The sequence below is a fragment of the Anarrhichthys ocellatus genome, unplaced genomic scaffold (assembly GCF_004355925.1).
Source record: "Anarrhichthys ocellatus isolate YVR2014 unplaced genomic scaffold, GSC_Weel_1.0 scaffold30, whole genome shotgun sequence".
NCBI lineage: Eukaryota > Metazoa > Chordata > Actinopteri > Perciformes > Anarhichadidae > Anarrhichthys > Anarrhichthys ocellatus.
In genome coordinates, this window is record NW_022280060.1 from 3164872 (window position 1) to 3182116 (window position 17245).

Sequence of the window (17245 nt, forward strand, 5' to 3'; positions counted from 1 at the left end):
AACATTCATATATAACTAGTGCATTGGGCACTGCGGCATGGAGTTGGATCGGGTGCCCCTCATCTGCCATCATGTACTGAGTCGGTTGAAAATAGACCAACTTTCCCTTCAAACACTGATGATTTAATGTAATTTCTAAGGTAGCAGGCAGACAAGTGATATGACTGCATTACATTTACAAAAAACATGCATCGCTTTAAAATATTGATGTCGTAGCATTTTCAGCATCAACATCATTGATTACGCCGACTAATCCCGGCAGCGTTTAGTGTTTTTCAATCTAGACAAGACCGTGCAGTCCTTATCTTCAAAACAATATTGAATTTCTCTGAGTTCTACTGTGAATCTGTTTGCCAGTGTGGTTTCCCTCTAATGCTAAACCGAGGTCGGCCGTGCCTTCATTGATTAATTCATGCAACTGTTTTTTTTTTTCTTTTTGTTCCCCCAGAGGAGAGAAGTCAGAAAGCAGGAGCAAGCCAGCAACCCGTTCTACATCAAGGCCTCCCCATCCTCTCAGAAGGTGTGCTCACCCAGTCTTTTTCACTGCACATGCCTTTGCTGAATCCAGTCTGTTGTATACGAAATAATTATAGTATGTCCAATACCTGTAGTTAAAAATATATATACACAAGTCGTGTTTTAAATGCATGTCGTCTTTGTGTAGGTGTACCAGGAGGCTCCCGGAGTGGACCACATCCCAGTCGTGCAGATTGACCTCAGTGTGCCTCTCAAAGTCCCAGGTAGCACACGCTGTTACGACACTACTACAAAACACTCCTTTCTCACTAGCAACTTTCAACATTATACAAAAATTAAAATGGCTTATTTTACAGCAATCGTACTGTAATTCATTTAGAATGAACAATAATTTAGCGAATTGTCTTTGGCAAATCCGACCCCATGGTGACCTAGTATATTAGTAATAAGACATCATGCATGTTGCTGTCCTCTCTCCCACAGGTCTCCCGATGTCTGACCAGTACGTGAAACTGGAGGAGGAGCGTCGGCAGAAAGACAGAGCGGACAAGAAGAAGAAGGAGAAGAAGAAGAGGAAAGAAAAGCGCAGCGGACGAGGGAAGAAACATGATTCAGGCCCCGAGAGCGAGGAGGACATCACGCCTGCGCACATGGTCGACATCGTTACCGAGGAGATGCCAGAGGTACAACGGAGCTGTGTGAACGTCACAACGTGTATGAAAGGCATCGTGACTCGTAGTATTAAAATGCATCGGATTTCAATGTAATTATGTACATCATACACAGTATAGGTCATTTGTACTCTACCGAAGACTGGAGTTTAATGTAAAAAGATGATGTTTGTTCCAAACTGTGAACATGTGGACGTGAATCTCAGTCAGAAGTAAATACCATAGTTGTTTACTTGGTCGTTTGGGTTCTAAGACTGGAAGTCAATATCTCTACAGATCGCTTCACATTTAGCGTGTTGTGAATATAGATTTACTTTGAAAGTTATTAACTGTGTGTTATTGATTTTGACCCTCTCATTACTTCAGAATGCCTTACCCAGTGATGATGATGACAAAGATCCCAATGACCCTCACAAAGCCCTGGACATCGACCTGGACAAGTGAGTCCACACAGTGGAGATGTACCTGGACTCTACATAAGCTCTTGTGTAAATTTAACTACGGACATAGTGTTAGAGTTGCTGAAACCCATCATTTACGTATCTGAAGGTGCTAATCAGCCAATTGTTGAAACTTTAGGTTTTCTGTCCAAATCTAGAGCTGAGGAACACCAACGTTGAATCTTGAATGTCTTTTTTTAATCTGGATATCTTCTCAGTCTGATTTATTTCCTGACTTTCCCGGCCGTAGAGTCACAGGCGACGTGACTTGGCCCTTTCCCTCCTCTCACTCCTTCTCATGGCGTTCTGCTTTCTGCTTCCTCTTTTCTATGCCTACACACACACCCATCACTGCCTCTTTGTGTGGCAGCTTGGTGGAGATGGCTGGGCGAAGGTGAGTAGCACCCCAGCTGCAGGAGCTGGGCTCCAACTATTCATGGATGAACCTCTGTCTCTCTCTCTCTGTCTAAATAGCTCTAGTCTTGCTCCTCTCACTAACATAGCTGTTCAGTCTATCCAGGTAGTTTGCAGCACCTGCTCCCTTTTTTTTTTTTGCTCTTCTTTCCCAGTATTTTTAATGTCTTTCATTGTCGCCTTTGACCTAGTCTAACATCTATAACCCTTTTCTCTGACCCTGCTTCTTTTTTAAACTGCTATAAGCTTGACAATATCAGCAGCATATCATTTCTAAACAAACTGTTCTACGATTGCTCTGTCTTTCAAAGAAGAAGAAGGTATATCTCTAATAACAGTTGGTCCATATTTAACAAAGATTATTTTTAACTGGCTGCTGCTGCTGATTTTCTCAGGACTTAACTTTCACTACCTGTCCTCCTGGAACAGACTCCTAAAAGCAATTTGGCACTTAACACCATCAGCATCAATCTGCTTTTAGGAAACTCATCCCAGGAGTTAGGTACTATAATTCTTTTGCCAACATTTCCCAGATCCTCCTCAGTTCGGCAGACTTGCCATGCCTCCAAATTGTCACCAGCTGGTTTTTTAAACCAGCTGCCTGCCTTTGGTGGAAATAACAAGCACATGTGCCTTGAGACCAATTCGATGTTTTACAGTAGATCATTTTGAATTGTTTTGATAGTATATGAGGTTAAACTCGTATTTAAGGCCAAGAAATGAAAAAAAAAAGAGTAAAGATTGTGCTGGATTTCTTGGAAACATCTGGAGGAAACTGTTCATAGAACATACATTTCTGTCATGGCTGTCCTTTGCTAAAAAATCTCCCTCAATGTAATGAAAACCAATAAAAATAGTTACTTCTAGAAAGTTAAAACGACAGTAGTGAATGCATCTTGATAATTTAAAAAAAAAGCACAAGCATCATTATCCAAGGCCTGAAAGAGAGCGGCGTGCTTTTTATAGAGAATAACCAGCAGGGGGCTGCAGTGCATGTGGTTATTGCTTTAAAGGGCCAGGCTGGGGGGAATACACTTGACAGCTCCTATTAGTTCAATATGGAGGAATTTATTGGTGTAGTTTCTATTTGTTGGGGAAGTTCCAGTGCTTCTAGCTCTGCCAGACGAATGGCTTAACGCAACGCTTTGAATGAGACCTGGCTGCTGCGCAGTGCAGAACATGTGCCTGAATACTGTACATTTCTGCACCCTATGAACCGCTGTTCACCTTTTCTAACACTACCAGAAAATACAATATTTTTCAGATGATGGCACCGGCTCCAGGTGGACCGTAATCTCATCATAAATCCTTTTCTACACAAAAGTCAAAATGTGTGTCTCTGCGTTTCCGTTCGTCCAGGCCACTTGCCGACAGTGAGAAGCTGCCAGTCAGGTCCCATCGTGCATCAGAGGCTCTCAAAAGCCCCGCTGAAGATGGCGACGCAGAGAGTGCTGCTTCACAGGAGCCCAAGAAGAAGAGCAGCAAAGAAAAGAGAGAGAAGAAGAAGGATAAAGACAGGGATAGGAAGGTGAGGGTAAAAGTAGTTTTCCTCCTGGAAACCAGGCTCGCCTCATTCTGTCTAACTGCTGTATGGATGTATATTTATGGAGCTGTCTGAGCGAGAGGGGGGGGGGGGACAACAAGGACCTGTCAACCATTATGACGTGATGAGTCAGAGGTTGTGGTTCTCTCAACCTTTGTTGTGACACAGCTGAATTTATTTGCGGGTTGTTGTTTTTTTTGCAGAAGAGCAAAGACGAGAAGAAGAAGAAACACAGACATGAAGAAAAGGGGGAGGATCTTCTTGGGGGTCAGGCAGATGAGCCTGTGGTCCAATCAGAAGAAACCAGTGAGGTGGTGGCACCGCCCGCCTCCAACACTGCTGAGGTATGTTCTTACAAAAGGGTGGAGCGAGGCCGTTTCTTAACTAGTAACAGAGTTTATACCTAAGATCTGACTTGACCCAGAATTATGATTTAATTAGAGAACCTGATCTAAAATTCATGATGAAAAATGGCTTAAGAATATCATTATATGTAGTGTACAGTTTCTGCTAAAACGTTACACGCACACCGATACCTTTGATCATTTTCATTGACGCCACACTTCCATTGCTTCCCTCAGCTTGTCTTTCAATCAGCTTTAGTGATCAAGTATCAGTTTCCCAGCAGCAGACTGCAGCAGTCTCTCGCCAAATACTTGATTTATTCATGAAATGGAACTGCGTAATCTCTGGATCCATTTTCATGAATAGTAGAAAGATACAGAACCTGTTTGGCCCTCGCCCCTCTCACCTCCGCGCACTCCTCTCCCTCCCTCCTTCTTCTAGGTTTCGGATCTGGATTTCTGGCTCTCAAACGCTCCAGTGCCCTCTAACACCCAGGTTGAGTCTCTCCCCTCCCCTTCTCTCTCTCTCCTCCCCTTATCTCTCCAGTTTATACTTTCCTCTTTCATAACTCCACGTTTTATTGATCTTCTTCATATGTTGTTGTTTTTTTTGTTATCCCTCTACTGCCATCAGTTTGTTTATTTTGTCACGTCTTCAGCACCTCACCTTTTTGACACGACTTCCTCTTTCACAGGTCACATAACACTTTCCTCTCTCACTCTCCAGCCTTCCTATGTTTACCAGCATGTCTGTATGTATGTCTGTGTGCACAGTATGTGCCAGTGGTTCTCTTCCTCTGCTTTTGTTTTATAATAATATTATTATGAACGCGTCTTCGTTTTTGTTTGTACGCACATGCATGGACACGTGCCGGCGCAATCGTCAGTCCTGCCGCAGATTTCAAGCTATTCTGCTGTTCAAAATTTGGCTGCGGTAATGCACGATGAAATATAGCAACGCGCCAACAAAGGCAGTGAAGAAAAACACGGCTAGCTAGTAAACATTGATGTAAAGACTTTGTTACCTCGTATTTCCAGTCATTATGCTAAGCTAACAGACTCTCCACCTCCATACGAGCGTCGTATCAATGTTTTCATCTACCTCGGCAATAAATTGAATCAACATATTTCCCTAAATGTCACACTATTCCTTTAACCGTACCAGATAGCTTGTGACATTCAACAGCTTCCATACGTTCTCCTCTGTTGCTATTGGGTTTGTGAAAACCAGGTATGTCGAGCATTTCAACTTTTTGAGTAGTTCTGTTTGTAATCACGAGAGCTGTCAGCCCTTAAGTAAAAGCACTGTTGACCTAGAAACGCTACCCTTTAAAGACATGCCTCGACATGTCTCTTGTGGGTGTTTTTTTTTTTTTGTATTTGTTGTCACAGTAGACTCATTGAGAGCTTCCAATAGCATATGTGGAGGCTGTCACAAGGATCCTGTAAATCAGAGATCTGTTAGTGTGGCTGGTTAGTACAGTCCATCCAACAGCACAAAATGATGCCACTGCACATGTTCAGATACCTACAGACATGACACACTTGTTACGCTGGTTAGAAGTCTTGCATGTGAGGCACTAGGTTTACCAAATCAGGTTGTGGTACCACAGAGCTCGTGTGTTGCAGCTGAACATGAGTGACTTTTTGTTTTATGAATGAGTGAACTCCCTAACTTCGTTTAACCTCTATCAGCACCGAAGTGGCAAACACAGCTGTATGTGTCACATGCTATGGTTGCTCACTGCTAAGGCCTTTGTGTGTTTTTGTGGTGTGTGTACGTGAACAGGAAGCAGCCACCTTACCAGCAGCAGTAGCAGCCCCCGTGCCTGAGACGGCCTCTGGCACGGCGCCAGACTCCGAACCCGATGAGCCCAAAGACACCGAGCCGGAGGAGACTGTGAGTCCCCTGTGATGATGCGATAATTGCAAAGTAGAAAGTTTGGCCGTGTTGCTAGAGATTCCAGTTCACAATGACCTGACAGTACGCTGCACGTTGGCAGCTCTTATTCTCACGGGTTTGTGTAAATGATGTACCACAGACCTGCCAGTAATTGTGTGATCTCTGGAGGAGTATCTCTGCCAGTAACCACGTTTCATTACCAGAATATCTGATAAAACTGTTACCGTCTTCCTTGTGGGGGTTCTCAAGGATAAGAAGTCCTCCAAACACAAGAAGAAGAAGCAGAAAAAGGAGAAGGAGGAGAAGGAGAAGAAAAAGAAGAAGAAGCATCATCACCACCATCGCCACAGTGACGGAGGCGTGGAGGAGTCTGTGCAGAATGGCACCGTGGAGGAGGAGGAGGAGGAGGAGGAGCCTCTGCCGGTCAGTGTCATCAGAGTTTAACAGCCTAACCTCACTGTTAAACCTAAGTGTGAATGAAAACATTCAGCACACTCTCAGCTCAGCTTTTTATTCTATGCATCGAGGGGGAAGAAAAACAAGTCACATGTCACTGACCTCAAAGACGCAAATATCCTGATGCTGCGTTGAGGCAGTATTATTTATCCTCATTTTAATGTGTGCCTCTTGCCTCAACTGTTTAAACCACCTGACTGCACACACACACACACTCACACACACACTGTGTGAACCAGCTCCCGTTGCCTAGTTAGCATACAGAGTGACAGAGAATGCCTGTTCTGACCTGAGCTCCTCTCTCCTTTCAGCCCATGTCCAATTACTGCCTGCTGGCTGAGAACTCCTACATCAAGATGGTGAGTGATGGCGAGATGCTTCTGAAGGAGGGACTTGTGCCGCTGGGCTCGGAAAAATCCTGTTTTTCACTCATCGTCCGAAATAGTTTTGTTCCCTATTTGGCCTCAATATAATTTGATTTCACAATATCTAAAGCTGCATTGATGCTGCTCTGACGGGGCTGTTCCCACCATCAGATTGTGTTGTGCATTCTTTATTTATCCCATTTATTACATTCTTAATTAACTTTATGATAAAGACGGATGATGAAAAGATTTGCACTAGACACGGGTTTGTTTGCCAGATTACAACGCACATTTCTGTCTGCTTACTGAGACGGAGAAACGTCTCTGATCATCTGATGGACCTTGTGACGTTTGCCTTCAGTCGGCTCTGTTGTTCTGCAATAAAATTAATTAGTAAAATGTTCTTACTAATATTAAGATCCAGGTTGTGGAAAATCCTGCAAATTCTAACTGTCCTCTGCGTAGACGAATATGGAAACGATCGTGGTGATGTTCATGTTTAGGCTGTTTTGTATTAATGTGAGAAGTGTCTCAGACAACGGTAGCAGTAATAAAAAAAGAATGTATGCAGATCCTCTCCTTTTCTCTCCCTCTCTTCAAAGATGATGGAGGATGCCGATCAGGTACCAGTTGAAGTTCTGTCAGTGACAGAATATTATTAAAACACTTCTCTAGATGTGTTTCTCTCTGTTCTTCATGCTCTTAACGGACTAACTAAGGCCGACTATGTTAACGTGTCTGAGAATGATTCTGTCCTTGTGATTTTTCTCCTTGTGCTCTGAAACTGCAATGTGTGCTTTGGTGTTGGGTTCATAAATCAAGATTTACTGTGTGTCTACTCTAAATAATCATCACTCTGTGAATTACAGGGCGGGAAATTTAGACAGCTCGATTCCACATGCAAATTTGATAAAAATCTTCTTTTTTTTTTTTTGTCCCACAAAGGAAAATGACATCCAGGGAAACCTGCAGGATGGCAGTCAGGTGGTGGTGTCTGTTATATTTGAAAACAAGTGTGACAGCTTCCTCAAATCCATGGAGTTCAACGTCCTGGACTCCCTCAACTCCAAGCTGCAGAGGGCAGAGGGCTCGGGTCCACATGATGGCCTCACCGTCCCCTTCCAACTTCCACCGGGTCAGTGATTATATGCAAAATGTTAAGTTGTTAGTTGATTTCACTAAAAGATACTCATGCACAACATACCAGTTTCTATATTATATGTAGAGTCATTGTGTACCTCATTGTAGTAACTTTTGGGAAGTTTTGTAGAGTCTTAATTACTTAGCCGTGAACTTTTCTCTTCAGGGGTGTCCAACGAGGCGCGATTTGTCTTCACTGTGCAGAGCATCGTAATGCCACAGAAACTGAAGGGAACCCTCACCTTCATAGTAAAGGTCTGAAGGAAAACACACACACACACTCGCAAATGGCAAAAAATCAACTCACCAATCATAGCTTCATCATAGCTAAAGTGTTAAGATGTTCATATTCATTTTTAAAAGCTTTGATATTATCCTTTTTATTTTATTTATTTTGCCGCTGCCATCCCCAACATGCCAAAAATAAATAGGAATTGTTGTGGAGTTAAATTTGTGAAAGTAATTATCGATTCCACTCGTGTCCAAAACAGTTTGGCTCCAACAGGGTGGTGTAATAGTACAGAAGCTGCGTGCTGAAGCGAGACAAGGAATCCTAACCAGCTCCAGTTTTTATTTCGGTGACTAACGCTGCACCTCGATGTCCCGCAGGCCAAAAGTGAATCGTTGAAGTGCCACGTTACTGTTATTGATTATCGGCATTTGTTTTTGTGTTCCCACAGAATGAGGACTCCTCCACTCACGAGAAACTGGACTTCAAACTGCACTTTACCTGCTCATCCTACCTAATCACTACTCCTTGCTACAGGTTGGTGTCATGTCTCACACCACATTACAACCCACATTATGGAGGTGGAAAATGAATATCCGCAGTAAATGTAACAAAGGTTTTGTTGTTAGTTTCTGAGTTGTCTTAGTTCTTTGTCGTGTTTTTCGTCGAGGAGAAATTGCTAATGGAGTTTCTTGTGTTTTGTTTGGCCAGTGATGCGTTTGCAAAGCTGCTCGAGTCAGGGGACCTGAAGTGCAGCTCGGTCAAACTGGAGGGAGTCATCATGCCCTTCCACCACCTACTGGCCAGGATCTGCTTCCACCACCATTTTTCTGGTATAATATACACACCAGGCCACACAATATTTGTCTCAAGTGACAGACTTCAGCCCTAAAACATCAAGGTACCAGATGAGTAGAGTGTGCACTTGCAGAAATCAGCAATACAGTGCTTGTCAGAAATGAATGAGCATCATAGGAAAGTGTTGAGTATGTTTCTGTGTTGGTAAACTTCTAGTAAGGCCCATGTGGTAAGGAAACATGAAGATAATCACATCATATGATTGCATGCAGTTGTTTCTATTTTTGAAACGTGTTCTTGTTATCTTGTTGGATTAGTTGTGGAGAGGGTCGACTCCTGTGCCTCCATGTACAGCAGGTCTATCCAGGGTCACCACGTCTGTCTGCTGGTCAAAACTGTGAGTGAACCAGTTAAACTTGAGATTTCTTATAACCAATTACTATGTTTAAAATAAAAAAAAAGAAAGTGTGCTTTCAGATTGTGAGCTTGATTTTTCTCTCTCTCTCCGTCCCTCTTCCTCCTAGTCTGTTCAGACAGTGACCATTGACGCTAAATGTGACGAGCCAACGCTGCTTGGGAATGTGCTGGATGAGATCAAGCAGACCTTCTCTCAGTGCTGATTGTGTCCGACAGCCCCAGGGTGCCCCTGACCCCTCCATACCACCCCCCACCCCCCTCGCTGAAACACAACATAATCATGTTATGAAACACTGCGGCTGGCACATCCAGTATCGCCCTATTTATTAGTCCTCAGATTCGCAAGATTTCTATCCCCTTACCTTCTTCTTCAGTGTCCCACACTCTGTTATTCCGCTGCACTCTGAGCTCTGTGGTCACTCCCCGACACTTGATGTTGTTTTACAGACTCGCTGTGTACATGCGCCGTCTTCTCTGCAAAGCACTTTCATCTTCACTTCTGGTTTTTTTATTAACTCCAACAAGCCACCCTGTTCTTCCCCGACTCTGACTCTGACTCGTGCTCCTGTTTCTGGATACCCTGCATCCTCTGCTCTGTCCCGCGTACGTCCGCCCTCCACTTTGTCAGCAGTTCAGTCTGTGACAGTCGTGTAATGTAATGTTGACAACTGGACTTTTGCTGTTGATGGTTGAATTGTGATTTTACTGTTTTTGAAGGTTTATTTTGTCTTTGGTTTGTTTTTGTTGTTTTGTCTCTTTTTTTTCTTTTTTTGTCTGAAACCTGTCTGCGCCTTTGTCTCGCCCCCTTCTTTCTGCCCACTAAACATCAGTGTAAATTCTTTCTGCTCTCTAAATCTGTGTGCGTGTGTGTGTGTGTGTGTGTGTGCGTGTGTGTGTGCGTGTGTGTGCGCGTGTGTGTGCGCGTGCGTGCGCTGCTCGGCATTGTAGTCCTGGGGGAAAAAAACGTGTGACTGACTCTCTCTTAGACTGGTCCGAGCTGGATAAATGGGGACACTCACCTGCTCACAGTTAACAGCCGCAGTGAGAATAGTGCAGAGATGAAACCACAGCTACATATAAGGTATCGGATTTAAACTTCTGTCGGAGCCGTTGCCCCACTCGCCTTTTTGGCTCAGAGCAGATCTGCTAGTGTTTGTTCGGTGATTTGCACAGTAGATCCATGGTTTTTGCTCTGTGCCTTAGCTGTGCAGTCTGACCTACTCCAGTGCTCCGTGAGTCTTGTAGAGCCCCCCACCCACCCACCCTCCCTCCCTCCAAGACCTTGCAACATATCATTCCTTCAACACATCGAAGATTAATTGGAAGGCAGGAGAGTATCAAAATATTGAATGAAACTCCAGAGTCAAAGTGTAACGTGAGATTTCTATTTCATCACAGGACAATTTTTGCTGTGTCACCATTATCGGCCTCTTCAACTCACAGATGGTTCGGTTAGTTGTATAGAAGATATTATATTACTGTAATACACAGAAGGATACTGTTATTTCTATGAAACTGCTATGGTGCTGAGGGTCTTCATTTGTGTCACCACATGGTCAAGTTAGTGACAACACAATCTGGCATGAAGAGAGCTGTCCGTGTTATAATGCCCTGCCTCGAGTGTGGCCGGCTAAGGGACAACAAAGTTACACAGTCAACGTATCTTTTCATTTTAACACCTCCTACAGTTTGCAAGTTGTGCTCGCTGTGAGCAGAGAGCATTACGCGGTCAGTGGTTTTAGGTTCCCTTTCAATCAGTATTGGGCAACGCCGCTTCCAAATTAAGGAAGCGGCCACTCTGTGGACAGCAGAGTGCAGTTTTGTCTGTCTTCATGTGAGACATTTACGCCTGTGCCACGTTGACGTTTGCATCACAGTAACCGACTCCCACCTGGCGCGGACCCAGATAAACTCCCAATGTTTCTTTTCCCTTCAGAAACTGCCTTGCACATTGACATGTTACAATGAACACGAATGGCCATTTTCAGACGAAATGCCTCCTCTTGGGAAAACTCTGAGGTACTTGGATATTTTTAGTTTGTGTCATTCATGTCTGAGGTCACTACCCGGTCCAGCACGACTTAACCTTGTAGTAGCAAGATAAAAAAAACGACTTGGTAGCGTCTCTGATCATATATATATATATATATATATACTGCTAAGGCCCTCTTCATATCTGTCTGCTATTGTAGATAACTACTATGATAATGATGTCTGTGACCTGAAGATTAGGTCGGCCATTCCACAAGATATTCTGTCCTGTGATAGTCTGAATACGGAAGTGATCAGCTGTAGTTCAGGAATGTCAATAGAAGATATGTATGTATTCCCTGTTCCTGAAAACGACTGATAAAAGAGGAAACGGCTCCCCTCATCATACATTGTCCTGATTCTGATCTTTTTCTTGTGCATACTATTTGATTACAATTTGTATATTGCATGATTAGGAATGTACACTTTTTATTTCCTTTTTTTTTTTCCCCTGTTCCATTGACATGCTTACAGAACAACAACTTGTCATTCCAATTTGTCCTTTTTCTTTATAGTTTTTTTTTTTTTTTATGAAGTTTACTTGACCATTCTCTATTTTTGATGGTATTGTGTTTTTATCTATTCAAAGTTCAGACGATTAAAAATAATTGATATTGTTGAATGTTTTAAATTATTAAACCCAGGGGGAGGAAGGCGGTTATGTTTGGTGTCATGACACTGAGGGCATGGGGCTCCGAATTCTAAGTTGAGTTGACCAGGTCACATGAAGCAGTGTACTGAGAGGCAACACACGTTGTCTTAATTCTATTATTGGTTCAGTTGTAGTGAGTTATTTTACCCAAGTTTGGCTTGTGACATTGAAGTATACTCTCGTATGACTCTGACTTTGGAAGGTCCTGTCTGTTTATTTCTCCATTTTCCATTATCAAGCTGTACAATGTAAAATGTTTTAAAGGGGACAACATAAATTATCTATATTCCCTTTAAGGAAAGTCAACCCAAATTGAAAAAAATAAAGGCGTAAGAAGCTGCTGTAGTCTTTTTATTGTGTTACAATGAACGAATAAACACCCACATGTGCCAAAATGTTCAAAATATCCTATGTGAACAGAATATGTAACTGAATAATGAGTGAGGCGGTATGGTGTTTTATATACCTATATTTACACAGACTTTGTTTGGCATATAAACACTTGAATGTGTGCAAGACGTGCAGCTAAACGTATTGCGTTGAACTTCAATTCCCAGAAAGCTTTGCATAACAGCAGAAGTAATCGACCCCTTTACCGACTTAGGGCGAGCAGTTGAGTTTAGTAAAGTTCAGCTTACATAACCACGGGTTTTGGTGTTATAACTTATGTAGAACTAGTTTATTTGAACGCAAAGGTCGCTCTTTTATGTGCGATAGCAACACACCCGAAACAAGGGACATGCTAGCTTTTCGTTAGCATCACTGTCAAGCTCACCGGGATGAGTTTCCCGGTTTCCCTTTCAACATAAAAGCCCCTCTCAAAGCGTTAAATGGAGACGTTATGCAAAACACTGGCTGAGCCATTTAAAAAAATAATGAGCAAACGTTTAGCTTTGTGATATGTTTTGACAACCGGACAGGTGCAGCTGATTTCAATTAGTTAACATTGCATTTAGTTAGTTATCGCCTGAAAAGTGACAAACCGTTAACATATGGATCGAAAACGTTAAAAATGACAGATATGGGCTTTATTTTGAAAACCGTAACCGGAAATGGAATAGGTAGTGAGTGTGGCTTCACAGCAGCGGGTTTAGATGGTTGTTAATAACTGAGGCTACCCGGGGCTGTTCACAACAACAGAGGAAGCAGCACCAGCTCTGACCAAATAAAGCCCCGTCGCGATTTTTTTTTTTAGATCCTGTTTTTGGAACCGTGCTAACGGAAACCAGCGTTAGCGCGTTCCTCAACTGATAGCTTATTGTTTGTACCGAGCAAGCTTTGTCACAGCTGTGGTGGGTCGTTGCCGATATATATTTATATACAAATCATTGTGGAATTATGGCTCAGCATGGACACCATGTAGCCAGTTCCCAAAAAGCCCTGATGCTGGAGATGAAAAGTCTCCAAGACGAGCCAGTCGAAGGGTTCAAGATAACTTTGGTGGACGAGTCCGACATGTACAACTGGGAAGTGGCGATATTCGGACCCCCCAATACACACTACGAGGGGGGGTATTTTAAGGTGAGTAGCTAGTGTTAGCTAGCAGTCGATCTATTGTTCTTTAGCTGGTAGATTTAGCCCACATTTAAGTAAAATCGAGGACAGTCCAACGGTTAGCAGGTAACCGCTAATAACGTTAACTTCGCTAATTGGCAGCTGTTCCCTGTTTAGCGTTACTGTGATAAAACAATCTCCTTCTTTGTTCAACTTTTAAATCGACTCAATCAGGATTATTGCATTTTACTGTTGGCAGCTTGTAAACATTAAAACTTATTTTTCCTTAAAATATATAGAGATGCATCGAGGTCCCCTTTTTATAGTGTCAGTCAGCACGTGAGCACGTTTTTACAGAGTCACTTTTGTGTTTTAAAATAAAACAAAAGGTCGTTAGCATAAACCTGCTAAATGCTCATCACCTTAAGTTAACTAACTCAATCATTCCCTTTGTGTGTGTGTGTGTGTGTGTGTGTGTGTGTGTGTGTGTTTCGTTACAGCTCAACAGCCCTAGTTAGATGAGACTTCTTGTTTGTATATTCAAATGAACTCAATCCATAGTGTGTGGTAACCTTGCTTTTGAAATGTAGACGGGCCCAATCAGAGTCAACAGCCATTTCATTTGTTTTTCATGCACACTTCCTCCCTTGAGAGTGAAAAAATTGTTTTGGTTTCACATGTATTTGTGTTCTTGACAAAGAGGGTTGGCAGTTTACAAAGCCTCCATTAACTTATTAGTTAACTACTCAATTGTCTTGGTATTAAAAGGCACTCAATGCTGTTCGATCATTTTAGGATGACATGAACGTGACCTGGTTGTCTGTACTGATCTTGTCCAAAAAGTTGGAGCTATGGAAACTGATTTTCCACTCACTTTAAGCCCCACTTAAAGTCAGGCACCTACATTGTAAATATAGAATACCATTGCATTTGTTGCCATAGCTGTGTGTGTGTGTGTGTGTGTGTGTGTGTGTGAAATTCAACTTCAGATATTGCAAAACACTGAGTGGATTCCTCCTCACACAAGTCCTGTGCTAATGTGGTTACTCGTCCTATTAGGCACTTTGATTTATTACTTTGCCTGGCAAAGTCAAATAAACCCCTGTTACTGCTGCTTCAAACGTTCCCCGGATAGTTGTTTTTATTGGACGTCAAACAAAAAACAGTGCGCTTTTTATTAATGTGGCATCATGGTCCTGTCTTTCTGAGAAAAAGACTAGAATAATGTAGGTCAGGGCCTTGAAAGCAAGCAAACAAACGCACTCAAACTGTACATGGTTTCTTTTACATGGCATTCTGTTGTTGTTCATAATGCTAAGTCCCGCATTAGCCATAGTTGTTTTCTATGTTACAGTTAAACCTCTCTCTCTCTCTCTTTTTCTCTCTCTCTCTGTGTGTGTGCGCCTCTGTGCGAAGGCTCCTGTGCTCAGATTATCCAGCATATTGTGAATGCTCTCCGTTTGTAAATCATCCCTTCATCAGTACAGTCTTGTTATTCCAGTTCTTGAGAAGCTTGTTCATTTTGCCCCTGGTCCTCTTCGAGCATGTGAACACAAGCAGAGGGCCCCGGTCAGGCTGCCGTAGACGGTGTTCAGTGGATCCGTGTGGGTGCTGTGTACAGGATTCCTTTGTCGGGCCAGGAATGCACAGCCTGCATGTGAAATCCACCGCATGGTTGTGACTCATTGTTCTCCGCCGGGTTTCCATCCAAACAGTTTGCTTTATTCAAATAATTAAAAAAATAGACAAAAGAGGAAAACCCTGTTCTGATCCAGGTTACCTAAACAAACGTGACGCGCTGCAGCTGCCCGGACAGGTAATGACGTCGCACGATACCGAGCTGAGTCAGGTATTTGTTTCACATGGGTGTTGCTCTCGGAGAGTCACACCATGAAAACATTATGCCGGCAGGCACACAGTGGACTATTGAAATTACATTTCAAACGGCACAATATCCACAATACTTATCATAAATTGACCTGTTGGTCTCACAAAAGGCCCCGACATTCATTCACTGGTTCTGAGACATTTTTGTGTGTGTGTGTGTGTGTGTGTGTGTGTGTGTGTGTGTGTGTGTGTGTGTGTGTGTGTGTGTGTGTGTGTGTGTGTGTGTGTGTGGGGTGTGTGTGGGGTGTGTGTGGGGTGTGTGTGGGGTGTGTGTGGGGTGTGTGTGGGGTGTGTGGTGTGGTGTGTGTGGTGTGGGTGTGGTGTGGGTGTGTGTGGGTGGGTGGGTGGGGCCTTCTGCTTTGTCGTGTGAATTATCCCTCTGGGCTCGGAGTGTCTGGTTGCTGGCAGAGGGCCAGTCGGTCTCATAGACAGCAGTGGTCCTGGGACATGTATGAGGCAGATTAGCAGGGTCGCTTTCACTCCCAGAGATGGCAGACTTTAAAGGAGTGTTTGGACAGTGGCTCACTGTGTGCGTTGTTGTTGTTGTTGACGTTCGGTTTGATTCTCCAGACGATATTATTACTACTACTTTTTTTTTAATTCTATTGAATATAATGTTCATCTGAGGCTTAAATATGAGCCGTTGAAATTAACAAGTTTCTGATCTGCTTCAACTGTTTGTTGAGGAAGTCATGTAATTATGACCAAAGCATTAAAACTGCATTTGACATCATTTTAAAAATGTTTTATTTGCTGAGGAGCCCCTTGTTTTTCATCCCTGATCAGAAACTGCAATCTCAAAATTTGTGATGCTTGCAGTTTTGTCTGACACTTGTAATACATCTGCATTAAAATATAGAAATGGATGGAAATCTAGTGAATCACAGCACTTTATTTGCATACAGTGACCTCATTCATTACTGTTATTTTAATCTGTGTTCAAATGAACCCCCTCCTCAACAAGCCAAACTTAGTGACGGTACTTTCCGAGTGGCGTGTTCTGTGTAACGGGCTCAACCGACAGGCTTTACTCTACATGGCATAACGTACAGCGTATCTGAAGTTCTCACTTCAGTTTTAATGTAATAGTTTCATGTCTATACAAGGCAAAGACACAAGCTACACAAATATATCCAAAAGATGTATTTACTTTAGCTGGAATTAGTTAGATAATGTAGCTCTTGTTTATTGTCGAACTCTCAATTTCTCTGTAATCATACTTAAAAAACAAAGTATTGCTGTAACATAAAACCCAAAACCCACCACGTTTACTGTGCTTCTGTGCTCTCCTTGTTGATCAGCTTGTTGGGTTAATAAAACGAGGACGACCAGCGTGTGCAGGTCTGTAAACTCCACGATGACGTTGCTTTTTCTGAGACGCCGAAGTCTTGTCGGTTGTCGTTTGGCAGATTTGACCTCTTCCTGCCCTGTTTTACCGTGTTCTGTATGCACAACTATAAGGTCACGCTCATGGTGATGTACGACAGAGTCTACGCTGTGCGTGCAGTGACTGCACTGCTGTGTAAGAGCCTGGGATCTGTGAAATTGGATGGGTGACCGTGTTCGAAGTGCTGCTGTGTCATCACCTGGTAGCTTTAATTGTCATTTGTTCTTGCATGTAAATGGGGTCTCCAAATCTCCAAATATACTGTGAAACAGAACGTCTTTCGTATCTCGAGGCAAGCGGTTTTCTCGAGTGGCACTGACGGACCACTTCTTCACAGCAAACATGAAAAAGAGGGGGGTGTTTCCCTTTTGGTTTTTGGCCCAGCTGACTCTGGGCCTTCCCTTCCTTCCTCTTCGTGTGCATGCTACATAATTCGTACCAGCGGTTGGAGGGGAGGGAACAGGCAGAGAGGACCCAACCCGGCTGCAGAGGGCTTTTGCTAGGCCGAGTGGTTGGTCATGTCTCTCCCCCCCCCCCCCCCCCCCCCCTTCTCTAGCATGCACACGAAGAGGAAGGAAGGGAAGGCCCAGAGTCAGC

At 43.2% G+C, this 17245-nt stretch overlaps 2 protein-coding genes across 6 annotated transcripts in view; both read left to right on the plus strand.

The window, feature by feature from the left end:
- ap3d1 (adaptor related protein complex 3 subunit delta 1) overlaps positions 1-12220 on the plus strand; it is a 23599-nt gene extending 11379 nt beyond the window's left edge. Inside the window, exons 18-35 of one of the 5 annotated variants that reach the window (XM_031864033.1) lie at positions 449-520; positions 665-740; positions 961-1160; positions 1515-1588; positions 1959-1982; positions 3362-3530; positions 3749-3889; positions 4332-4385; positions 5679-5789; positions 6042-6215; positions 6560-6607; positions 7216-7236; positions 7559-7748; positions 7920-8008; positions 8434-8519; positions 8694-8815; positions 9098-9177; positions 9305-12220. In XM_031864033.1, the coding sequence (XP_031719893.1) occupies positions 449-520; positions 665-740; positions 961-1160; positions 1515-1588; positions 1959-1982; positions 3362-3530; positions 3749-3889; positions 4332-4385; positions 5679-5789; positions 6042-6215; positions 6560-6607; positions 7216-7236; positions 7559-7748; positions 7920-8008; positions 8434-8519; positions 8694-8815; positions 9098-9177; positions 9305-9400 (1827 nt within the window). In that variant the 3' untranslated portion in view covers positions 9401-12220. The remainder of the gene's footprint in view (positions 1-448; positions 521-664; positions 741-960; positions 1161-1514; positions 1589-1958; positions 1983-3361; positions 3531-3748; positions 3890-4331; positions 4386-5678; positions 5790-6041; positions 6216-6559; positions 6608-7215; positions 7237-7558; positions 7749-7919; positions 8009-8433; positions 8520-8693; positions 8816-9097; positions 9178-9304) is intronic. The other 4 variants (XM_031864034.1, XM_031864036.1, XM_031864035.1 and 1 more) reach the window with 4 other exon arrangements.
- Positions 12221-12988: 768 nt separating this feature from the next.
- The window catches only part of cdc34a (cell division cycle 34 homolog (S. cerevisiae) a), an 11029-nt gene continuing 6772 nt past the window's right edge, over positions 12989-17245 (plus strand). The window contains exon 1 of the mRNA XM_031864128.1: positions 12989-13401. Within this exon, the coding sequence (XP_031719988.1) occupies positions 13219-13401 (183 nt within the window). The 5' untranslated portion in view covers positions 12989-13218. The remainder of the gene's footprint in view (positions 13402-17245) is intronic.